Consider the following 26186-nt stretch of genomic DNA (forward strand, 5'->3'; position numbering starts at 1 on the left):
AAGGGTCTTTCCTGAGATAATTTGAAGTATGTTCTATCAGCTTCTACTTTAAAGCAAAGGAAATAACTGGGGAGGAGTAGGAGGTGGTGGTATCTCTGTTTGTGATCACAGGCAGACCTATTTAAGTTTGTAAATCACTGCAGTGAATTGTGTGAGATTGCCTGGTGCCTGACATGAACAGAACCTTCTGGCATCTTTGCCCACAGAGAGACTTTGAGGCCTATTTAGTTGTAGAGAAAGTGACTCACTAGGAAAATGTCCTAGGAGTACTGAAAATATGAATGTGGGAGGAATAGAACATCAAAAGGTGTTCAAAATATATCATAGGTGGTTTGCAAATGACTCATTAAGGGGTGTGGGCACTCCTGGGCATTTCCGTAAACACTGTCTGTGATGGCTCCCCTGTTTGATAGAGGAGATATTTTAATGGCAGACTTGTGACCGTGCACACACATTCCTGACGTGGGTTAACCGCCAGCTTCATGCACACCTTAAATTTTGCTATCAAAGTGGGTTTAAAACCCTCCGGTGTCCTGGCCAGTTCTGAGGATGAATTTAAGCCTGTCCTTCTTGGCTCTGAATTCTCCCAAGCCATCCGGATGTTGGGAGAACTCTGCTTTCTCAGAATCGATCCTGGGCCCTTTCGAGTGTATGGCAGGCAAGCAGCGACTCAGCTGATGGATGGATTGCAGGGGGAGCTAGCGTGTTGGATCTGTACAGCCAGTTGTCTTTCTGTAGTGAACCACCTAGACATAACTTTGAATTGTGCCCAGATAATCTTTGACTTTACGCAGTAAATTAGGCAAGATTAAAAGTCTGTCCACACTCCAAAAGAATAACACTTCATGTGTGAATAGGCAAATTGTCTTACTGGGGGTAAGAGGTCAGACGCCCTAGCTTTAATCATGCAACCTGAAGTTTCGCTTGATCCACAGCAGCAAGATGGAACTTGTTGACGACAACACGGTAGTCAGAGCCCGGGGTTTGCCGTGGCAGTCTTCGGATCAAGATATTGCAAGATTTTTCAAAGGACTCAATATTGCCAAGTTGGTTTTCTTTCGTCTCTTATTTTTTACTTAACAATCCCAAAGGGATCATGGGTTGCCCATCATTTTTCCCCTGACTGTATTTTTTTTTTTTTTTTCCTACTGCTCCCTGTTCTGATCTTTCTAAAGGGGAGGTGCAGCACTTTGTCTGAATGCCCAGGGTCGGAGGAATGGAGAGGCTCTGGTTAGATTTGTGAGTGAGGAGCACAGAGACCTCGCACTGCAGAGGCACAAACATCACATGGGGACCCGGTACATAGAGGTACGTCCTCACCACCTGAGACCCTGACATCTTGAGTGCAAACATTAGAAGGCTCAGAAACCGTATCTTAATTTCCCTTTCTTTTCCTAGGTTTACAAAGCAACAGGTGAAGATTTTCTTAAAATTGCTGGTGGTGAGTGCCTTTTATAAAATGTGGCTATAATAAGAATCTGAAACTTTGACCTATATGCCAAGGTTAGATAAGCAGTGTCTTGAATAGTTTTTAGTTCCCAATGAAACATAGAAATTAACTTTTTTTTTTTTTAATAGGAGGAAGAAAATGTCCAATAGTATCAGTAAGTGTAATGCATAACTCTTGCCCTAAGGCTTGAGTCAACCCACTATAGTTAAATAGCCATTAAAAGTAGGATTACACAAAGTGAACGGGTCATATAAAGTTCATGTACAAAGGGGGAAAAGTAGTTCTTAAAAGAAATGAGGTAGTCTGAAAACTACTTTTAAACAGCCAAGTAGAATACCTGGCATTGTTGCATATCTGCTGCTAGTTTTTCTCTAAATTTCCTTAATTCATCAATGGCCACGACTATGGTAGCTTTCTGGCATCTGGTATTTTAGGATACGTGGCGTAAGTCTTTATCCAATTCTTGGGTGATTTGCAACTTTAAAACCTAAAAATAACAGATGCATAAAAAAATGTTAACTAGGACTTGTCCAACAGATTTTTTTCTATACGTATAACTGCTCTGTAAGTTTCTATTGCTCTGTTCAGATTGCTTTATAACTCCCTTGCTCCTTTTAGCATATTGAATATCTTCCTATGTTACTCAATTTTCTTAAATGTTCATTACTATTCAGTATTATATGTACCATACATTTTTATTAAACATCCCTGTTGGGCATCTAGAGCTTATGTCCAATTCTTCATTCTTAAGTATGTTACAGTGAATATTTTTGTGTCTATGTATGTGCCACTCATTGGGATGAGTGTCTAAAAGTAGGTTAGCTGAATCAAAGGATGTGGGTGAGTCTTGGAAGAGACCTTGGATACCTATTGCCAAAATATACTAGGGTAACTTTCACTTAAGTACAGAGGACATTTGTACCCCTGCATTATGTAGCGCTGGTAAAAAAATTTTGCCATTGTAGAACTTGTAGCAGCAGCTTCTGGTTTACACAATTTGCTGGCATAATTCTGTTCTCGAACTTATTTCTTGAGATAAACCACGGCTTCCAAATTTAGAGCTTCAAGTTTAATAGTGTTTCCAAAGTAATGTTTGGTATTGGTTGAGGATAGAGTGTGTTTTGAGTTGCTATGATTCTGAGGTCCTATGATAGATAACATTGTAAGTTGCAGGTGGCAACGTTATTAATGTTCAAGTTAATACCTAGTATTTCATGGTATGTGAGCAGTATAAGTAAGGGAAAATATTGCTAGTGTAGAGCTTGAATGATGTGCATTTGAGTATTTGCTACATGGCCATACTGTACAAAATGCTTTATGCTAGGCAGAAATGTGAATAAGTGTTGAAACTAACTGCTAAGTATATTTATTATACTATTCTCTGTACTTGAGTATGTGTTAATCTTTCTTAATAAGAAGTAATCAGAAAACAATAACAAAAATCACTAAAGTACTTTATATATAATAACTTATAATTTATGAGATAGGTAATTTTACCCTCATTTTACAGATGAGGAAGCTAAGTCACAGAGGTTAAATTTTTCCAAGTCCTGTGTACCCTAGTAAAATGGTAAAGCCAAGATTGGACCCAGGCATTCTGGCTCCAGGACCTATGCCCTTAACCATCATGATGATTAATTGCCTCTCCATGAGAAGAATATGGTGGCTGGTCCATAATTGAATTGTCTGGTTATCCTCCTAATTGAGAAGTGTTTTATGAAAATGGTAGGGGGAAAGTTTTAAGACTGTGGGAAGAGAATTCTTTTTTCCTGGGTTGTTACTAAGAAACTCAACTGGGAGTGTGGGACTTCATTACAAATTCAAGACCTTGCCAAGAATTTTACCATTTCAAACTTGGTGAAGTTGATGTCCTAATCATTTCTCCCCCTGCTTCCTCATCTTTGTGTTTCCTAGGTACATCCAACGAGGTAGCCCAGTTTCTCTCCAAGGAAAATCAAGTCATTGTCCGCATGCGGGGGCTCCCGTTCACAGCCACGGCTGACGAAGTGGTGGCCTTCTTTGGACAGCATTGCCCCATCACGGGGGGGAAGGAGGGCATCCTCTTTGTTACCTACCCAGATGGCAGGCCCACGGGGGATGCTTTCGTCCTCTTTGCTTGCGAGGAGTATGCACAGAACGCGCTGAGGAAGCACAAGGACTTGCTGGGTAAAAGATACATTGAACTCTTCAGGAGCACAGCAGCTGAAGTTCAGCAGGTTGGTTTTTAACAGCGTGTTGGTGGTTTTGCATTATTTCTATTTATTTCCGGAACCAACCCTACACTATTCGTTGTTAAAATAAAATCTTACTCTGTAACAAAATGATAGCCACTGTTAGCCTGTGTACACACATACAAAAATACCAGGTGTTTTTATATAACTGGGATGCTGCTATAGATATTCTTTTGTATTCTGTTTCAAAAGTATATATCTGGCCTGGTCGTTGTGGCTCAGTGGTTGAGCATCGACCCATGCACCAAGAGACCATCGGTTCGATTCCTGGGCAGGGCACATGCCCAGGCTGCAGGGTCAGTCCCGGGTAGGGACTGGGCAGGAGGGAGCCAATCTTTAGCTGTGTTCATTCTTTGTTTATTTGTCACTTCTTACTCAGAGAGCAGCTGTGAACGGGGGTGAGTGAGGAAATTAGGGCAAATTTTCAGGTGTCTTTTGGTTGCTATATTTTTAGTTTATAGGATGATTAAGTTTGCAATGGTAAATTGTTCAGAAAATCCGGGGATGCCACACATGGCATTTGCACAGTATTATCAAATAGAGGGCATGTTCTAAACTAAGACAAAAATCTGCAAGAGCTTTGAATTTTGCATGGGAACGTTTTTTTTTCTCCAAAATGAACTTGACCACGTTCATTCTCAAGATAGTTAAATTTCTTGTATTTAAAAGTCAAGATCCTCTGCCTTGCCAGTGTCTAAAGTTCACATGGAAGCTAGTGATTATTTTTATGGTCACTAAATTATTATTTTTTCAGTTTCACATTGCCGTTCTATCTTTTTGCTTTATATATTATTTACTTTGTAAATGTGGCATTATAGTTTAATATAATCCAGAGTCACTGTTTTACCTGTGGTTCCATTACTGGGCTATTCTCCTTTTACTTCTTGGGTTTGGAGCAATGTGAAGCAATACTACTTAAATAAAATGAAACTGATAGATTGCTACAGTAGTCCATGATTAGCCATCCCAGATATTTATGCAAGTGATAGATTTTAAGGATAGTTGTCCCAAGGCAGATAGTGATGTGTTTGTCGAGTAGACGAGTCCTTCATCTAAGCAGATTTGTGCTGTGTGTGGTACATACCTCAGCACACATTTGCAAAAGTGGGTCTCACGCTTGCCCTGATGCAAAGCATGAAGCCCTTTCTCCATGAGTGCGTCTCAAACTTTCATATGCTATGCCTTACCTGGGGACCTTGTTAAAATGCAGGTTTATATTTAGTAGATTTGGGGTAGAGCCGAGATTATGCGTTTCTCACAGGCTCCTCCCCCAGTGATGCCAGTGCTGGTCTGCAGACAGCCTTGGCAAGGCAAGACTGAGTCCCTTCTGTTTTGCTTTGAGTACAGGTGCTGAATCGATTCTCCTCGGCTCCTCCTCTCATTCCGCTTCCGACCCCGCCCATTATTCCAGTACTACCTCAGCAGTTTGTGCCCCCTACAAACGTTAGAGACTGTATACGCCTTCGAGGTCTTCCCTATGCAGCCACAATCGAGGACATCCTGGACTTTCTGGGGGAGTTTTCCACAGATATTCGAACTCATGGAGTTCACATGGTATTGAATCACCAGGTAAGAAAGTCACTTAGCTCGAAAACTGATTTGCTTATCATTATCATCAAAGAGTCTCTCCCCTTAAAAGAGTGCAAATGTTTGTCAGTTTTGTAGTTAGCCTTGCAGGAAAGATGTAACTATAAATGCGAGAGGTCTTTAGGATGAACTCCAGAAAGAATGCTGTCATCATTACGGTAAATACAAATTTGAGTCTGATTCTGTCATCACGTATATCCATCAGATTCTCAGTAGCATCACATAGTACACATCAGTCTAATACAACATTTTACTGTTGCTACTGCTGAGCTCTGCAACGCTGCTGTCATAGTGTGAAAGCAACCGTGGACAAGATATACCCATGAGCTTGTCTGTTCGAGAGTATTTTGTATCCATAGACTGTTTAGAAAACGTGTATGTGTGTTACATATCAAATTACGTTCAGTAAAGTACAACCTCAATAAAGACTAGTATCTGTACCAGCTAGAATAGGATGTGGTCATAACAGGCACTCAAATGTATTAATGAATTATTTCATAGAAACCTATCAAAATCTAACCAAATTCTGTGGTATGCAAGTATACGCTCTAAGCATATTAAAAATCATTCCTGGCTTAGTGTCCCTTAATTTGTGGTTTAAATATAATTAATCATCTTTGTTGCTGGACAATATGCCAGTATTTTGTGCTGTCATAAGCAGGACAGAATCCTCAAAACCTATAAACCCAGTAGTCCTAATTAAAAATTTTGCAACTCTTTATTCAAAGCGAAGTTGTATTAATCTTTGAAAATGAGATGTTTCTGATCAATGATGGGTTTAATACGGGTTTGTATTGGAAATGCCAACGTTTTTCTAAACTGCTAGTGTTCCATTTTCCCTTCCACATGGAGATTTGGTCATATTTGAAAGCATAATCCTGCCTCACTGGGAAGTGCATGTCACTGGGTACAGGCAGTCGGAAACTCCTGAACCCCTGCTTGGGTTTCCACACCAGCACATGCTAGGTCCCCTCTCAGCATGCTTCACTGGTGAAAGTCCTTTTGAAGAAAATGCCCCACAATTGTCCATAAATCCCCACCAGGGATTGGTTTGGTTTTTCTTTTGAGTCACCATTTCTAATAACCTAGGGGCTATTACTTTTTAACTAATAACAGTAGACAGATTGACCTATCATTGACCCACATGACCTATTGTGATTGCACTTGGGAGAAATGCTTCTTAGATGATGGACAAGCTGCCTCAAAGATGTTAGGTTTCCCTCTTGGACTGGGTTTCCCTGGTATCCCTGATTTCCCTGGTTTGGCAACTCGTATGGTAACTTGCATGGTAATCATTTGCACTAAATAGTCCCTGAGAGACTTTTAAAGAAATCCATAACTATGAAAGAATTCCTATAAGCTGATTGTGTCTTTTTCTCCCCCCCATAAAATGTCCATGCTAAATATAACTAAGGCATTCCAGTTCTGTGGAACACATCTATCAGCTTGGTTCTAAATAGGAGATTTTTAGCAAGCTACTTGTCATAGAGAAAATTACTATCAGCACCTGTTTGACTAAGATTTAAGATGGAGATGCATGGGCAGAGGCGAGAGAAGGGCTTCCAGACTAGGCTGGTGGCACTGCTGTCCCCAGCCTGAACTGTGCTTGGCCACTGCCCATTTCCTGTCTCCCTTCCTTGCCCCAGGCCACATTCCAACCTAGGCTGCAGGGAGAAGAGAAAGGTATGTTGCAGGTCAGTGATGGACAGAACTGAGAGCCGAAAGAGAACACTCGTTCATCCAGTTTCTTACAGGAGGATATGTAAGGCTCTAGTACGCATTCTCTTATCAGCTTTTCTCAATCAAACGTTATAATTGGATTTTTCAGAAGTGCAAGACCCAATACACAATCCTATACTTTGAAACCACAGTTACAAGGAGACCTCGTCAACCCTTTGTAAATCTGATAACTAATAGAAACCAAGAAGGATCACTTTCTCCCACGAACCCTCAAAACTGTTTCTTCCATGTTTTGCGGGCCATTCTGGTAATTAGGGGATGAAATGCCAGTCTGATTTCAGGACAGCACACTGTCACCCAGATTTTGTGCCTACAGTGTTTGTGCTGTGGGTGATTGTCACTTTGCATGTTTTGAAAGCAACCATTTCCTCATTGAAGGAGACGGTCTCCTTTTGTTTTTTATTCTTCCCCCGCACGCTCAGGGCCGCCCATCAGGAGATGCCTTTATCCAGATGAAGTCTGCGGACAGAGCATATTTGGCTGCACAGAAGTGTCATAAAAAAACCATGAAGGACAGATATGTTGAAGTCTTTCAGTGTTCAGCTGAGGAGATGAACTTTGTGTTAATGGGGGGCACTTTAAATCGAAATGGCTTATCCCCACCGCCATGTAAGTTACCATGTAAGTTTTTCTTGGGTCTTGGCGCTCTTCTACGCTATATGCTGGTAGGTGCTTAAGCTGCTTTCTGTGTTCCTGGTTCTTTCTGAGGCAGGCAAGGTGGTTACGTAGGCTTTCCCATCTGAAATCGGTAGTATCTGGGAATCATTGAAGACCTTGGTTGCGGACACCCCCATAATTAGAGATGCTACAAATACCTCCTTTCCAATTATATTCTCGCTTTCCAGTGATATAAGCCCTTGATTTCTGAAGCTTAGTGTGCTCAAGATAAGCACTGACTCTGGGAGGCAACCTGGCTATTGTAGATATTTTAATACGCATTTAAAGGTAAAATAAGTATGGCCGGATCTTTATTTTTTTCTCCTGTAACCCAGGAAGCTTTCTGTAGAAGGGTCATTTGATACCCATTTTGCATTTCTAAGTCACTGAGCATTAAGTATTTTTGGATAGGATAACTTGGGGAGCATTTCTCTTGCTCTCCAGGATATCTGGAATGAGCAAGTTAGTAAAACAAAATATATAAATGCGTAAATAAATTAGCCAAAGTTTCCATTGGATCACAGGATCAGTGCTTAATTTCAAGACATGCTCTTGCGCATTGGCCCCTGGGTGCAAGCCCTCTGGAACCCCAATTGAGAGGAATAAGCCCTGTAGTCTGAAGACCAAGTTCTGGTTAGTCATGAGTGTTAAAACTTCAATCTTTGGACAGTTTTCACTTTCGAATAAAACATACCTGTCAGGAGGCATGTTGGGTATGTTTGAAGCGTGTAGCACTTGGAATACAGTCCAGAGATAATGGAGACAGTAAACTGGATGATGTGCTTGATTCCAATAAAATGGGGAGTGTTAGAGAACATTTCTTTCTAATACAGAGAAATCCATACCAAGAAACCTATTTCAATAAGTGTTAATTCAGAGAATATTCAGTGGGGCTTAATCCTTTTTTTCCCCCTTGGAATTCCTAAATGCTAATATTCCATTTACCTGCTGCTTGCTGTTGGTGAATATCTAAGAGTTGATCTAATGAGCATCAAGTTTTGAAAGTTTATGATTGGGTTTAAGTAGTAACATATATATATTTTTTTAATATGTTTTTATTGATTTCCGAGGGGAAGGGAGAGGGAGAGAGAGAGAGAGAAACATCAATGATGAGAGAGAATCATTGATTGGCTGCCTCCTGCATGCCCCACACTGGAGACCAAGCCTGCAACCCAAGCATGTGCCCTTGACCAGAATCGAACCTGGGACCCTTCAGTCCGCAGGCCAATGCTCTATCCACTGAGCCAAACTAGCTAGGGCTAAGTAGTTATCGTAAAGTAATCTTAGTCACATGTATTCTGTCCATAAGCCACTGATTATGTCAGTAACTTTTATGATTTCTCTTAGTGATAATCTATCGAGTGTTATGAGATAAGGGAATTTTTCCTTCATGTGTAACCCAAATTCTGCTGTGATATCATTTTATTTCTCTCTTCCTGGTGCAAAACTGGTCATTACACTTTCTTCATAAGACTTTTCATTTCTTCCCTTTCTCCCTCAGAAGCCCTAAAATAATAAACATGATAAATGTATTTTTCACATAAAAATATATTTACACATTTTTACTATTAATATTTTCCCAAAATTTTAACTAAAATTTGGCCATTTTCCATTTTAGTGAAAGAGTTCACTTATTTTTTAGTTTAAGTCAGAATTCCAGTTTGTGCTAATGTTACGCCTGTTCTACTGGACTGTTCTTTTCCTGCCGACTCACATTAGGTGATTGCCTATTTATACAACAACCAAAAAATTTACAGAAATTGCATTGTTTTTTATATAATCTCAAGGACTAATACAGTTAAAATAGTGATTAGTTATGACTCACTGAGGAGTTTCTTACTGAATTTGGGAAAGACGTGCTGCTAAAGTATCATTGTTTTAAAGTTGTAAACTTTAATTTGTTTATAAAAATTTAACTTTTCTAAAAGCTGAGCATTTTAATTTCACCTCCATGTTTCTAGTCTATGAAAGTATACTCCTTATTCTCTTTTAGGAATATGAGAATAGCTGTCCTATCATTTGAGGAATACCCAAATCTGAGTAGACTAATATGTTTAGTTATTAAAAATTACTACTTTTCTTTGTTTTAAGGCAGAAAAGACTTATACCTACTATATATATATATATCTGTCTTCTTGGTTTGAGATACTGTCATTAATGAATTGCTGGATAGTTTTGAAAGCAGGAAATACACACAGGCTTTATAATTTTTTATGTGACTGGTGCCTTAACTTGTCCTGATTGCCCTTTTAAGGCCAGGAATCATAATTTTAAAATTCATGTACATGTAGCTCGATTTTCAGTGAGTATGAACGAGGTATCCAGTAGGTGAATACGAGGTCGATATGTGTACCCATATGCAGCTGACCGCCTACTCCTCTCCATACACATGTAGAAACACACAAGACTTGCAGAAGACGGGAGAGATTTTTCATGTGAAAAAGTTATCCCTAATGCCTCTGAAATTTGCAAAATAGAATAGGTCATTCCAGGTGTGCAAATTACAGTTAGGAACCCTGCCCTAGCCGATTTGGCTCAGTGGATGGAACGTTGGCCCGAGGACTGAAGGGGTAGGGGTCCCAGGTTCGATTCCAGTCAAGGGCATGTGTCTCAGTTGCAGGCTCGACCCCCGGCCCTGGTTAGGTGACCTGTACTGCGGTAGGTGACCAGTTGACGTGTCTCAGTCTCTCCCCATCCCTTCCACTTTCTTTGCAAATCAATGGAAAAATAGCCTCTTGAGGATTCACAAAAAAACAAAGTTAGGAACCCTCAATTCAGGCAACCTCTCAGTTACCTCATTGTTGGGTACAGATGGCCTGGATAGTGTTCATCTCACTTAGTGAGTTAGGGAACCAGAAAACAAAGGAATTTCATTCGTTCTCTTTTCTATATAATCTGAGTATACAATTTACTGCTGAGTCTCAGGAAGACTTACACTTCTGTTTCTCAGGGCTAATTCCCAGGTTGGATTTTTTAAAACATGTTTGTATTGATTTGAGAGAAGGGAGAGAGAGAAGAAGAAGGGAGAGGGATAGACAGATAGAAACATTGATGAGAGAGAAACATCGATCGATTGGCTGCCTCTTGCATGCCCCCTACCAGGGATTGAGGCCACAAACCAGGCATGTGCCCTGACCAGAGTAATCCATCTGTGACTTCTTTGTTCATAGGGTGACTGATGCTCAACCCCAGAGCCACATTGCCTGTGCCCAGGTGGTTGTTTTGTTTTTGTGGTGTTTTTTTTTTATAAGTTTGAAGGTGTAGATTAGCTTCAAATTTCATCATCTGGGTTACCGTTAGGTGGAAATAATGCAAAGTTAATCCAGCTTTTAGTTGGAAATTATACTAAATGTCAGCCCTATGCTTCTTTCCTCAAAGTTTTTGTGGTAACTGGCACTCAATCGTAGGGGGGGAGGAAATCACATGTCAAGAAATGGTTGAGCTGATGTTTGATGGTACTGGTTTTTTCCAACTTTTAGACCAAGAACGGTTCTGTAGGTTGATGGAGTGTGAGAATTGAGATTACTTCTAAGTTTTGTCTGTATAACCAAAGGAAGTTGCATGGGGTAGTATAAAGATTTGCTCTCTTACTTTAAAGGAATATATATGTATACGTGTGTGTGCGCGCGCGCGCGCGCGCGCGCGTGTGTATGCGCAATAGTAACCTATGGCTTGAGTGTTAAGCACACATGCGTCAGCTGTTACAAATGTCTCAAAGTGTCTCTCTCTGCTTATGTAGGCCTGTCTCCTCCTTCCTACACATTTCCAGCTCCTGCAGCTGTGATTCCTACGGAAGCTGCCATTTATCAGCCCTCTCTGCTTTTGAATCCACGAGCACTGCAGCCCTCCACAGCATACTACCCAGCGGGCACCCAGCTCTTCATGAACTACACAGCTTACTATCCCAGGTGAGGCTATGACGGAGTGGAAATGAGGGACAGAAACAAATGACTCCTTTGATGGCCGCTGCCTGAGTTCACAAAAGACTATTGTCTGCCACGTTGAAGGTTACCATGGTAGGCAATAGCTTCTGGTCATCTCTAAGCAAGAAGGTCCTTTTAAGACAAAGCAAAATAAGTTGTGTGTTTTTTCTAAACCATATATTAACAACATCTTTTAGGCTATTTTTGTATACAACTTTGCTTTTCTCCTTTCTTAGGGCCCTAAGTGAGGGGCACTGTGATCATTGCAATAGGGTGGCAGTATCTTGTGAATGAATTTTAAAAAAGCAAACACTAAGAAAATCCTTAACGATAACAATTATATTTTTAAATAGCATTAACTCCTGTTACCCCACAATAAATAAAAACAGTTCTTTTAAACTGTACACAACTTGTATTCTTTCACCCCTAAGTCTTTACTAACAAGTCCAAAATGAGACTTATTTAGAACTTCCTTAGAATCAAATTTTTTATTTTTTTCTGGATTCTAGGGGAAAAAATTTTAAAAATTATAGTTGATATACAATATTATTCATTTCTTATGTACAACATAGTGATTAGACATTTATACAACTTACAAAGTGATCATCCCGATATGTCTAGTACCCACCTGATACATACGTAATTAGTACAATTTTATTGACTATATTATAACTGCCAATATGTACTTCCTAATTCCTTCATATTTTTCACCCACCCCTTCAAACCTCCTCCCATCTGGTAACCATCAATTTGTTCTTTGTATCTGTAAGTTAGTTTTTGTTTTGTTTGGTCATTTATTTTGTTTCTTAGATTCCACATATGAATGAAATCATTCCATATTTGTCTTACGCTAAGTGAAATAAGTTAGACAAAGACAAATATGGCATGATTTCAACCATCCATGCTATTATAAATGGCAAGGTATTTCCTTTTCATGGTCAAGTACTATTTTATTATATACATGAACCACAACTTTTTTATCCAGTTGTCTATTGATGGGCATTTGGGTTACTTCCATATCTTGGCTCTTGTAAATAATGCTGCAGTGAACCTAGGGAGGCATATATATCTTTTTGAATTGGTGTTTTTCTTTTCTTTGGGTAAATATCCAGAAGTGGAATTGCTTGGGTATATGGTAGCTCTATTTTTAATATTTTGAAGAACCTGTATACTGTTTTCCTTAGTAATACCACCATCCCACCAACAATTCATGAGGGTTCCTTTTTCTCCAAATTCTCATCAACACTTGTTGTTTGTTGCTTTATTGATAATAACCATTCTGATAGATGTGAGGTGATGACCGATTGTGGTTTTAATTTGTATTTACCTGCTGGTTAGTGATGGTGAGCATCTTTTCATATATCTATTCGCCATCGGTATGTCCTCTTTGGAGAAATGTTTGTTTAGGTCCTCTGTCCATTTTTATATATATATATATATATTTTTTTTTTTTTTTTTTATTGATTTTTTACAGAGAGGAAGGGAGAGAGATAGAGAGTTAGAAACATCGATGAGAGAGAATCATCGATCAGCTGCCTCCTGCACATCTCCCACTGGGGATATGCCCGCAACCCAGGTACATGCCCTTGACTAGAATCGAACCTGGGACCTCTCAGTCCGCAGGCCGACGCTCTATCCACTGAGCCAAACCAGTTTCAGCCCTCTGTCCATTTTTTAAAATATATTTTTTTATTGATTTTATAGAGGAAGGGAGAGGGAGAGAAAGAAACATCAATGATGAGAGAGAGTCATCCCTCACACATACACACTCGGGATCGAGCCCAGAACCTGGGCATGTACCCTGATTGGGAATCGAATCATGACCTCCAGGTTCATAGGTCGATGATCAACCACCAAATCACACCAGCAAGGCTGTCCCATTTTTTAATTGGATTGTTTGTTTTTGATGTTGAGTTATATGAGTTCTTTATAATGTTTTTTAAATATAAATTTTGGATAGTAACCCTTTATTAAATGTATCATTGGTGAATATCTTCATTCAGTAGATGGTCTTTTTGTTTTGTTGCTAGTTTCCTTCCTTGTGCAAAAGCTCTTTATTTGGATGTATTCCCAGTTTTTTCTTCTGTTCCCTTTCCCTGGGAGACATATCCCAACAATATTGCTATGAGGGATGAGAGATGTTACAGATTTTCCTGCATATGTTTTCTTCTAGGAGTGTTATGGTTTCAGGTATTATATTTAAATCTTTAATCGATTTTGAGTTTATTCTTGGATATGACATAAGAAAGTGTTTCAGTTCCTTTTTTTTGTTTGTATCTGTCTAGTTTTCCCAATACCATTTATTGAAGAGACTGCTTTTATCGTGTCATTCAATACTCGTTTTATATATTTAGGTCCTTTTGGTACTCCTTTGATGTGAATGTTGGCACACTTGATGTTTTCCCCAAAGTCCCTTACATTATTCTCATTATGTAAATGCTTCCTTTTTCTCTTTTGATATTCCAATTGGGTGTTTTCCACTACGTTATATTATAGATCACTGATACTATTTTTTTTTTTTTTCCCAGTGACACAGATCTAAGTTTATTGTGTAAGTGCAGCAGTATATATAACATTTTGGACCAATCAGAAGTTTACACAATCCTTAGGGCAACCAATAGTAGGAAAGATCAGGGTACTATGTAGGGGCTCTAGGGGGCTTACTCAGGCGGGCGCTGCCACTTCCCGGTGTGCCGAGGAAGCTTGTATAGGCGGAGTGTGCTCACTCCATTGCATCTGCCACTGCACTGAGATAAATCTCCTGAGCTCTTGCCACAGATTGGCACTTTCCGCTACTACCTGAGTCCTGATCTATCACCCCAGGGAGAGCTTGCCAATCCTGCACTTTCCTGGGTTGGAAAGGCTGCAGTGGGGTTAAGGATAAGGCTCCTTGGGCCTACCTTCTCCCATGCCTCTACATTTACCTTTCCTTCCTCAGAAAAGCATGGACATACTTCTTGTGTAAAACATTCTGTCTGACTGGGAGTAACCTTAACTCCTCTGCTAGCAAGCATATGTGTTAAAAGATCAATACGGAGTCTTTTTTCTTTAGACTCAGTATGGTACATCTTCTTAATCTAAAGATCAATGCAGAGTCTTCTTTCTTTGGACTCAGTATGGCACATCTTCTTTTTTTTTTTTTTTAAATATATTTTATTGATTTTTTACAGAGAGGAAGGGAGAGAGATAGAGAGTTAGAAACATCGATGAGAGAGAAACATCGATCAGCTGCCTCCTGCACATCCCTACTGGGGATGTGCCCGCAGCCCAGGTACATGCCCTTGACCGGAATCGAACCTGGGACCTTTCAGTCCGCAAGCTGACGCTCTATCCACTGAGCCAAACCGGTTTCGGCGGCACATCTTCTTAAAATTTAAGTTCTGTACTATCTACCTTCTTACCCTACTTATCCTCTATAGGGGGGTCTGCAGCACCCTGGCGGAGTCCTATCTGTCCCGAGTGTGGGGGTTCTCAATGGGGGAGAGGGGACTTACCTAGGGGAATCCTGTTCCATGGGTTCTCAAAGGTGTGGACGGAGTCGGCGAAGACTATCCACCCTTTTCCTACGGTGGAGTCCTATCCGTCCCGAGTGCAGGGGGGCTTACCTAAGGGTCTCTGTTCGAGCACCATATGTTGGGGTCCATCCCCAGCAGGTACAGGGGTTCCCATAGGTAGGGATGGAGTCGGTGAAGAAGGAATGACATGGAGGCAGTGTTCAGTTGATCAGCATAGCGAGTTTCTCCCTCCAGGATCTACAGCCAATTTCTGTCACGATACTATTGTTTTATTTTAATTATTATTGATTTGAGAGAGAGATAAACATTGATTTGTTGTATGCATTCTTATATGTACCCTGACTAGGGATCAAACCAGCAACCTTGGTATATTGGGATGATCCATTATGTTTAATTCTTTTATAGAGTTTTTAGGGTCCCTGGCAGGTCTAATTGCCCATGATTCTCACTTGAATACATAAGGACCTCTCATTCTTAATTTTCTTTTTATAAAATTTATTAAAAATCTTTGTTAATCCAATAACCAGTTCAGTTTATTAAAATTTTACTTTAACAAGCAATATTGCTCAAAATTTTAAAACTTTTATCAGGTTTTGTTGTTTTCTTCCCCAGCTGTTTAGACTAAATGTTTTGAGTACGTCCACCAATATGTGACTTTTTAAAAAAGTGTCCTGGAACTAACACATCTGATTCCTACAGTTGCTATGTTGCATTGTATTTTTCTTTCCTCTCCATCTCTAGTATTTTAGTAGGAAGGAAGAACTTTGGAATCTCAGTAGCAGTGAAGCTTGTAGCCACATTATTGAAACTATTCTTTATTCTACTGGGGGGAAAAAGAATCAGGAGATAGCCATGATAATTGTAAGCTGGCCAGCTTTTAAAGGGTTGAAAAGACACAGAAGCATGTGTAATTAATTTTTCATCATTGAGTACTGTGTCAGGCACCTCTCCCAACTCCAATCTGTCACCTTCTGTGGACTCTGTGACAATCACTTGCTGGCAGTGGTTATAACAGAGGTCTTTGTTTACCTTTCTTACATCATTAGAATGTCAGGAGTGGAATGCATTGTTTCACTGCATACCTGGTGGAGTTTCTCATGCCTACAATACGTTTATTTGCAGAATATGCAGTTCCCTCATTGACTTGCTCTCTGGCACTATTAAAAAAAGGAATCTCTTAGAAATAATTTTCCACCACAGCGAGATGGAAAACTCTTGAATTGAAACCCCAAATGCAGGAGGAACTGACATGTATGGCTTAATAGCTCCTGTAATTTTGGGCCCCTGACTATATGTTAATTTTTTTTTTCCTTTATTAGTTTTAAAGTTTGTAAAATCCTCATTGTCAACTTTTTTTTTTTTTTTTAAATATATTTTATTGATTTTTTACAGAGAGGAAGGGAGAGAGATAGAGAGTTAGAAACATCGATGAGAGAGAATCATCGATCAGCTGCCTCCTGCACATCTCCTACTGGGGATGTGCCCGCAACCCAGGTACATGCCCCTGACCGGAATCGAACCTGGGACCTCTCAGTCCGCAGGCCGACGCTCTATCCACTGAGCCAAACCGGTTTCGGCGTCATTGTCAACTCTTAAGAGTATAAAGTATAGTAAAGAAAAGGATATTCCCATTTACACACTTCACAGTCTAGATGAATCACTATTATTAGTTTGGTAACATACACATTTGTATGAGCTTCTAAATAATGTGGCATACTTAAACCTGTACTGCCTATTTGTTCTGTTATATATAAACTTTCCAATATGTCATGGAGCTCTTCCTATTTATCTCATTCTTCTAACTTCCACATGATGTTAATATAATCGTAATTTAACTATTTTTAGATATCTAATTTTCTCTAGTAAATAAAAGGTTTTGTTGATCTTTGTGTACTTATATTTCTGTAGGATAATTTAATGATAATTTATAAAATAAAAATAATTTGTAGGAATAATAACCTATAGAAATAAAATAAGCAAATTCCCAAAACAATAAGATATTGTACAGTTTTGGTAGAACACCATTAATTTCTAACCTCACATGATTATTAAGGCATTTGAGGCTAACGGAAAACTTCGTTGTGTACATGTCTTTGATAAATAGGCAAGTTTGAGATCTCACACTCTAAGCTAAAAAAGATATTAAATCAGAAGATTTGGAGTTTGTCTCTGAAAGTAACATTTCTGTAATTTCCCTCCATTTTAAAAAATGATATATGTCAGTTTGATTTCAGATTAATGCAATGTATTCATTGCTTTAAAACATCAAGATTCTAATGTATTTTGTGGATTTCTAAAAGCATGTCCCTCAAAAAAAGTTAAGCATTTTTAACTTTTAATTTTACTGAGCAAACTTATTTAGTATCTCTTGAGTGTGACATTGGGACTAGTAAGATTAATAATACATGGACCCATTGGTTCCACAAATGCAAACCGGAATTCAGTGTACAATATAATGACACTAGAATGTTGTAATAGTGCAATAAAAGCAATAGTGTAATAATGAAGAAGCGCCAGATAATTTTTGTTGATGGAAATGATTATCTCATTTTTTTTCAGTTTGGATGATATTTCTAAATGATGTAAACAAGAACTGCTGTGGGCAATTTTTTCTCTACTATCAGTGAGAATTCATTCTAGCTTTCATGGAAGAAGTAGTCATTTGCTAGTCCAAAGACCTAATACATATAATGAGCAGTTCAGGGAATTAAAATGCAAATATACTTACAATTATTTTTAGCATTACAGAAAATTATGAAGCACAGGGAATCTCAAGAAAAAAAATAATTGCTCAAAAAACCTAATGAAATTGGTTTCAATTTATAGATCTGTTTTTCTAAGGATTTTTCTTACAAAATTGGGATCATGTTATTTTCAAGAATAAGTTTAAAAATCTGTAAATATGCAAATAAACATAAGTTGAGAATATCTACTACCCAGTTGTATCAATATTTTGCCATTTTTGTTTCATCTATTAACACTCTTTGCCTTACTACCAGAACACTACAAAAGCTAGGGATTGCTTCTTTCTATTGCTATTTATGATGTGTCAAATATATTTTTAAATATAATGCTTTAAGAGTGAGTAAGCACCTTCCTCTTAAAGCATTAACACTCTAGTTAACAGAGAGAGAACTTGACTAAAATACATGTGCCAACCTTGATAAAGAAAATAACTCTGCCATGGCTGGTGTGGCACAGTTGGAGTGACCTCCCGTATGCTGAAAGGTCGCAGGTTCAATTCCCTGGTTGGGGCATGTGTGGGAGGCAAACAATCCATATTGATGTTTCTCTCTCTCTCCTTCTCTCCCTCCCACCCCCATCCCCCCCCCAAAAAAAATAAAATAAAAAACATTAAAAATAAAATAACCCTATTTTGCATCTACTGTCCTATTGAAGCATTTCCTTGGTATATCTTTAAGGGACTACACTAAAGTAGGCCCAATAGAAGAACTGACATTTGTATATGAATTTTACTTAATAATAGAGGCTGATTTGTGATTTTCTTTATGAGTTAAGTAGTTTCTTAAACTACCTCTTTTTAAAAATTTTTTTCACTGAAAGCAAAATGTTGTATGAGCAAACGTTTTCCACTTACATACAAAATAATCAATAAGGTATCTCTGGAAACATAGACAGTAGATAACCAAGGAGCTGTAACAGGTTGCTTTTACAGAGTGGTTCAGATCTGTTGGGGGAACGGGTATGATGGAGTCATATCTGTATCTTCCCTATTGTACACTATTCCTATTCAAAAAGACAAAACTGTATTTTTTTTAAATGACCATTTTTTTCAAAAGTAACCTGTGAATGGACATTGTCTTCTGCTGCCGTGCCAAGAAGCACAAATTCCCATGTATCACGGTGTGTTTTGCTTGTTTCTTCGTTCTATGATGTAGCATCATATTACTTTTTAAAGTGCATTTTCTAAAACATGTAAGAGGATCAGTTGTGTTATGATTTTGTGCTTTCAGTCAAACAACAAGATTACCTTCAGAATAATACCGAGTGTGGTAGGATTCAGTTTTCAAATGAAACATGGGGCTTGCCCCAGCCTGGTGGCTCAGTTGGAGTATTGTCCCTGACAGAAAGAGGGTTTCTGATTCGATCCCCTGTCAGGAGGCACAGGACCCATGTTTCTCTTTCTCTCTCTCTTTTTCTCCCCCTGCCTCTCTCTAAAGTGAGTAAAAACATATCCTCGGCTGAGGAATTTTTTTTTTTTTTTAATGGGGCTTTCTGGAGGCTCTCCTTGCTTTGAGTAACCAGTCTGTCGCTATACTATGTACTTGAAACATGATAACTGTAATGGCGGGTTATATTTTATACCCTTTAACATAGTTGGATTAAAATTTAAGTTTAGTTACTAAACTGTTTTGACAGAACATAAATTAGCTGACTAGGTGAAATAGATTCTTGGAAGATCTCTTTAAGCATTCTGAAGTGTTTTCATATCCGTTGGTTATTTAACTTTTCTTTGAAAGGTAGATACACATGCATAAAGAGGTGTATACAGTCATGGCGCCCCATAAGGATGTTTCAGTGAGAAGTGTCAGTGATGGATTGCACATAGAAAGGTGGATCCACAAATTATAAGAGCGCTGAAAATTTCCTAACACCTGATAGCCATCATAACCTCATTGCAAATACTTGTCATCGTGTTACAATTGTCTGCAGCAGGGGTGGGGCACATCCAGCCCGCGGACCATATAAGGCGCATGAAATCACTTGGTCTGGCCCTGCCAAGGCATTAGGGGTGAGTTAATTAAATGTTTGACCAAATACAGCAGGCCAATTTTTAAGTTGATCATGTTGTATGGCCCTCAAATGATGTTATACATGTCCAAATGGCCCTTGGCAGAAAGAAGGTTCCCCACCCCTGATAGTATTCAGTAAAATAGCCACCTACACAGGTTTGTAGCATAGGAGCTGTATGGGAACGGAATGTTACCCCAAAATATGTCTTTGGCATTAGGATTATTTTAGCCTGATTAAGAATCAGCACACAAGCTTTGCGCAGTGGCAGTATGGTATGGTAGCCAAAGAGGTTTATCCGAGGCGCGATTATTGCCGATCGTTTAAAAAGCAAAAGAAACAGCACACAGGGAGATGCTCTGAAAAGCAAGTTGAAGTTACTTTTTGTAAAAGTTATTTACGTTCGTTAGGAAAATCTCTCTTAGTAAGAATATCCCCTGCCTGTGAAGAAGAGGATGATTTTTATCACTAGAAACTCTTAGTACTGAAAACAACAATCTTAAATCTGCACAACCTTAACCTTGTTTACTTTGCTTTTCCTGGTAACCTGTCCCCCTCCTCCTCAACTCCTCACTCCCCCTTGTGGTAGTTAAGGTGGCGGCTTCAGCCATTCTGGGGAGTTACTCAGATCTCCTAAATCTCTCCCATGCTTACAGAAAGTATACATGTCATTAAGCTTTTTGTTTTTCTCCTGCTAATCTGTCCTTTTTTATTTTTTAATATATTTTTATTGATTTCAAAGAGGGAGAGGGGAGAGAGAAATATCAATGATGAGACAGAATCATTGATCATTTGCCTCCTGCTCGCCCCCTACTGGGGGTTGAGCCCAGAACCCAGGCACATAACCTGTCCTGGAATCGAACTGTGACCTAGTTCATAGGACAATGCTCAACCACTGAGCCACACCAGCTAGGCTAATCTGTCTTTTAATACAGCCAAGAACCTAGGAGAGAAGAAAATTATTTTTCCTCCTTTACAAAGCAGTAAGCTATACCATTTAGGTCTTATAAGTGCACTCACTCAATGATGTTCAATCAATGATGAAATTACCTAAGGATGCATTACTCAGAGTTAAGCAGCACATGACCGAATATAGCCTTTCAAAAGAGCTAACAAATCCAGGATCCAGATATAGTAAGCAGTCCATGAGCAGTCAGGGAATTAAATTTCCAAAGAGTACTGAAAAGTTAACCTTGCTGAAATGATTGATTTCAGATGAAAACTTAAAGTTAGTTCAAAAATTTCCTATATAACATCCAGCCGGGGTGGGTCAGTGGTTGAGTGTCTTATCTATGAATCAGGAGATCATAATTCGATACCAGTCAGGGCACATGCCTGGGTTGCAGGCTTGATCCCCAGTGGGGGACTTGAAGGAGGCAGCCAATCAGTGAATCGTTCTCATTATTGATTCTCCTTCTCCCTTCCTATCTGAAACTTAAAAATTATAATGAAAATTTTTTAATTTCCTACATGAAAACAGTCACTTTCCAAATAAAAGGTCTTTATAACACTCAGGGATTTAATGAATGTTAGTCCAAAAGGATCTGTGTAGTAATTTTGTCAGGCAGTGGGAACCAGGTGTCTTTCACGGGACTTCTCATGTTTCCTATGCTGATGTGTTGTGCCCATCCAGAGGGGAGAATTCAGTCCTCTAATCTTTTCAATTAACCTCTTTCTTTACCTGATAGGTAATGCTGTGATCCTCTCTCCTCTAGAGAAATATGGCAAGTCCTCAAATGATAAATACTGCCACACTATGACATTATATTTTAGAATGCCGCCCGATAACATTAATCAGTGTCACCAATGTTTAGTAATTTGTAATATTAAATGAGTAAAGTGTATGTGACCCTTGTTTTCTCTAGAGTGTATATTATGAGTGTCATGGGGTAGGCATCCTGGCCCCCAGTATTTTATTTATTTATACACACACACACACACCTGTTCACAGAATTTTGAATAACTTACTAGGATACATTGAACATTATGAAATTAAATGATATAAATTAGTATCTGGGAAAATGTAGGATAGGAAGCAGTGTTTGAATAGTCTCACAACAGGATCTCAAGCAACTAAATTAGAATTGCAAACCTCAGAACTTCAAAGGAAAGGAGGCCAGACTCTGAGGGAAACAGGTTTTCTCTACATTGGGTTTAAAATTTTTCTTTTTTCTTTTTATTTATTTTTATTTTTTATTTTTTTTAAATATATTTTATTGATTTTTTTTTACAGAGAGGAAGGGAGAGAGATAGAGAGTTAGAAATATCGATGAGAGAGAAACATCGATCAGCCGCTTCCTGCACATCTCCTACTGGGGATGTGCCCGCAACCCAGGCACATGCCCTTGACCGGAATCGAACCTGGGACCTTTCAGTCCGCAGGCCGTCGCTCTATCCACTGAGCCAAACCGGTTTTGGCTAAAATTTTTTTTACCTAAATATGTAGGAAGGACGTGGAGCACTGCAGTGGAGGAGATCTGGAACAACTTTATGATACGCGCACTTGTGCGCTAAATTCAGCGATTCTTCACACGTGTGGCTTGTGAAGGAGCCTCGGCCGTGGTCATAAGTACGGTCTGTGCAGCAGCAATGCTCCGTGGTGCCGAACTAAGCCTTTGGTAAAGCCCCTCTCCTGATGTTTTTCTTTTCTTCGCTTCATTTCCTCTCACCCCCACCTCAGTTCTTTGTTCAGGCAGCTCAGCAAGGTTTCTGACCAGCTCAAGTGCAGTCCCCTTGTTCATTTACGTGACGTGGTACGATCTTCCAGCACTCTCTAGACCTTTGAATTCATTGCTGTATTGACTTGTGGAAGTTACATTATTAACACTATGTGCACAAGAGACACTGATAAATATTGACACTTGGGAATCTAAAACCTAACTAAAAATACAACGGATGTGAGTAAGAACCAAAAACAGTGACTAACAATTGAGCATAAAGATTAGGATGAGTTTCTGATATAGTCTGGCTTTGATGGACAGCTCCTACCTGTTTTTTCTTTTTTAACTGTATTGATTTCAGAAAGGGGGAGAGAGACAGAAACCTCAGTGATGAGAGAGAATCATTGTTCAGTTGCCTCCTGCACGCCACCCGCTGGGGATTGAGCTTGCAACCCAGGCATGTGCCCTGACTGGGAATCGAAACGTGACCTCCTGGTTCATAGGTGGACGCTCAACCACTGAGCCACGCTGGCCAAAAAAAAAAAAGATATATTCTCTTTTTCAATGTTTGGTAAATTCACCTGTGAAGCAATCTCTCCCAGGTGACTCTAATAGGCAAACAAGTTGAGGATCACCGCTTTAGAAACTGAAGTGGTTAAAGGCAGCTTGATGTCAAGTATGTAATGCTTTCAGGCTCTCCCATATTTTCAAAATAGTGCAATAGAATGATGGTTATGGAAATAGCAAAAGTGAAATAACAAATTATTGCATTCTATGGTTTATGGAATAACGTGGTATGTTTAATCATTGAATCTGCAGAACAGTTCTGTGAAACTTGAGAGGTGCTATCATCCCCATCTACCAAATGATGTAATTGAAGTTAAAAGAAATTAAGTGACTTGCTCAGGGCTACTGTGCCAATTATAAAATGGAGTCTGGAACTGGATGCACACCTGGCATCATTCCTCTTAACCATCAGTTAGGATTATGTAGGCTACAGAATCTCAAAGATTTTGTCCCTTTCATTTTTGTGTTTGCTTGTCTTTAAAATGGGATATTCACCTACTTAGAAAGATTTATGAAGGTTAATAATCTAAAACTGTGGGTCTTTATTGCTCTTTAAGCTAATAACCTATTTTAAAATTTTCCCAACATTTTCAGTTACGGGTTTCTGGCCACTAATTGTGGTGGAAAACCTATTGGGTGGTGAATAGGATGAAACTTATTTAATAATATGGTAATTACTTAAGCTGCCATATAAAGAAGAATTAGGGATTCACTTGGTGTGTGCTCCTTGGGGGTGATTGCTGTAGGTGTACCAAGAGGGACTCATGCGTCAGCTTTCCCGTTGTGTTAATGGTGGTTGATTTTAATTTGCTGTGAATCTTTTCCACTTTACCCACCACCTCCTCCTCTTGCTTTTTAGTCGAGTTGGAAGGGATAACAACTCAGAGGTGCTTCAGTATTTTTGTATTATTGTGCTCCACTTACTGTGCTGTACCTTTGCTTGTGGGCATGGGTAAAGCAGTCTGTTCCTTGGGAAAATCCCTTCAAATGCTGCTTTCTTTCGGTGTCTGTGGCGATGGCTCCTGTTAGTCCTTCGTATTCATGCCTTAGTATTCCTGATGGCGAGCCAGTTAATCATCAATGAGCTGGGCTGTGCAAGTGGTGCTTTGTGGTTGAGTGCCCTGAAAGGCTTAATTCTCTCCTTCCTGTCCCTTCAAGAATCTCAGCGAGAACGGGATCTTTGAGGAAGCCCTGCACTTAACTCTGCATTAACCCTTCTCCCTTGTAACTTCAGGCTTTTCTGGGAATGCGGTGTTCTTACCTGGCTTGGGAGTGAAACCTCGGATGATTCTGAGATCACCCAGAGAGAGTCTGTTACCTTAAGTAGCTAATGTTTGTAGAGTAAATATTCGACGTTGTCTGTTCCTATTGGTTCACTGTACTTTCTCTTCCTTTAGCCCCCCAGGTTCGCCCAATAATCTTGGCTACTTCCCTACAGCTGCTAATCTTAGCGGTGTCCCACCACAGCCTGGCACGGTGGTCAGAATGCAGGGCCTGGCCTACAATACTGGAGTTAAGGAAATTCTTAACTTCTTCCAAGGTTACCAGGTCAGTAGCTTGAAGAAGAAAACTATTCAGTGCCCTTAATACTTAAGTTGATTTGCCTAAAGAATGCAGCCAGGAAAGAAACCGATTCTCTGTAACTCGTGTGTGTGCAAGCGTTACTAGATGGCTTACGGAGGCAAAAAGAGCCCGCGTCAGTCAGCCAGGAGGACCAGTGTGCGTGCTGACTTCTAGCTCATCCCTTTGACGAGATCAGGCCTTTTTCCACTCTATGTTTGTTACTTCTGTTTAATCTGTTGGTGCTTTTTTGGGAAGAGCTCTTTAGGGCACCCACAGTGTGGGTCTTTCCATCTAGAACAGGACTGGCTAAAGAGTTTTCCTCGAAGTCAAATTCTTTTTTCTTTTTTTTAAATCCTCACCTGAGGCTGTATCGTTTATTTGTTCAATTCTTTGTTTTTATTGGAGAGAGAGGAGAGAGAGAATCGAGGATTGGTTGCCTCCTTCTGGGATTGAACCTGCAACCTTTTGGTGTACAGGAGGACACTATGACCAGCTGAGCCACCTGGAGGGGCCCAAGTCAAATTCTTGACTAACAAAAAAATACTTAAATGTGGTGTTGAAATTGAATATTTACAAAGTTGTCAGAGGGCTCTATGCCTATCCTGAAAAAAAGAAAAGAAAAGGAAACTCAATGAATCTGTAGTTAAGAACTCCTTAAAATGAGCTGTAGGATATTCATTGAGCCTTTTATGTAATGATCCACAATTAATTCTTGTGAAACTGGTATTACTCTTGTCACTCTGCCACTGCCTGTGTCCATCAGTTGTTTTCCGACTTCAGATAAAGAATGAGATTTTTCTTGGTAAGCTCTCTTTAACAATGAGCAAAATCCCCTCATTGCCATCTCATCTGAGCAGACACCTTTCCTTAAATCACATAATACCTAGAACCGAACTCTTCTTTCTTACAGTAGCTAAAAATCATTATCATACAGCCTTTTGATTGCATTAATAGGAAGAACTGTCTTTCTTCTTGGAGCTGAACTTGGCTTGAGTCTTTACAAGTTGGGAAGCCTTTATAGCAGCGGTTCTCAACCTGTGGGTCGCGACCCCTTTGGCGGTCGAACGACCCTTTCACAGGGGTCGCCTAAGACCATCCTGCATATCAGATATTTACATGACGATTCATAACAGTAGCAACATTACAGTTATGAAGTAGCAACGAAAATAATTTAATGGTTGGGTCACAACATGAGGAACTGTATTTAAAGGGCCAGAAGGGTGAGAACCACTGCTTTATAGGCATAATTGTCAAATCCTGAAATAGCCCTTAATTGTTTATAGTACAACATTTTAAGGGTTGTGCCCGCAGAAGCTGTTTTCACTATTAGAATGGACTTACAAGCTTGGTGTCCATGAATCATGGAAGATTGTGGAGCTCAACGAAATTTTGTGTGTGTTTTTTTTTCCCCAGATAGCAGTAGATACTTTGCTTTTTCCCTAAACAATTAAGCTGCCTAACAGAAGAAGCCCTTGCAGAGATGACTCAGTAGTTGAGCTTCAACCTATGAACCAGGAGGTCAGGGATCGATCCCCTCCGGG

At 39.5% G+C, this 26186-nt stretch overlaps 1 protein-coding gene across 10 annotated transcripts in view; it reads left to right on the plus strand.

The window, feature by feature from the left end:
* Positions 1-26186, plus strand: part of ESRP1 (epithelial splicing regulatory protein 1) — a 52442-nt gene that overhangs the window by 18297 nt on the left and 7959 nt on the right. For 2 of the 10 annotated variants that reach the window (XM_036337727.1, XM_036337731.1), the window contains exons 7-14: positions 936-1046; positions 1176-1308; positions 1399-1441; positions 3365-3666; positions 5029-5250; positions 7431-7629; positions 11405-11573; positions 24480-24630. In XM_036337727.1, coding sequence (XP_036193620.1) covers positions 936-1046; positions 1176-1308; positions 1399-1441; positions 3365-3666; positions 5029-5250; positions 7431-7629; positions 11405-11573; positions 24480-24630 — 1330 coding nt within the window. Of the gene's footprint in view, positions 1-935; positions 1047-1175; positions 1309-1398; positions 1442-3364; positions 3667-5028; positions 5251-7430; positions 7630-11404; positions 11682-22301; positions 22474-24479; positions 24631-26186 lie in introns of all 10 variants that reach the window. The other 8 variants (XM_036337728.1, XM_036337732.1, XM_036337733.1 and 5 more) reach the window with 6 other exon arrangements.

This window comes from Myotis myotis, unplaced genomic scaffold, assembly GCF_014108235.1.
Source record: "Myotis myotis isolate mMyoMyo1 unplaced genomic scaffold, mMyoMyo1.p scaffold_m19_p_16, whole genome shotgun sequence".
Lineage (NCBI taxonomy): Eukaryota > Metazoa > Chordata > Mammalia > Chiroptera > Vespertilionidae > Myotis > Myotis myotis.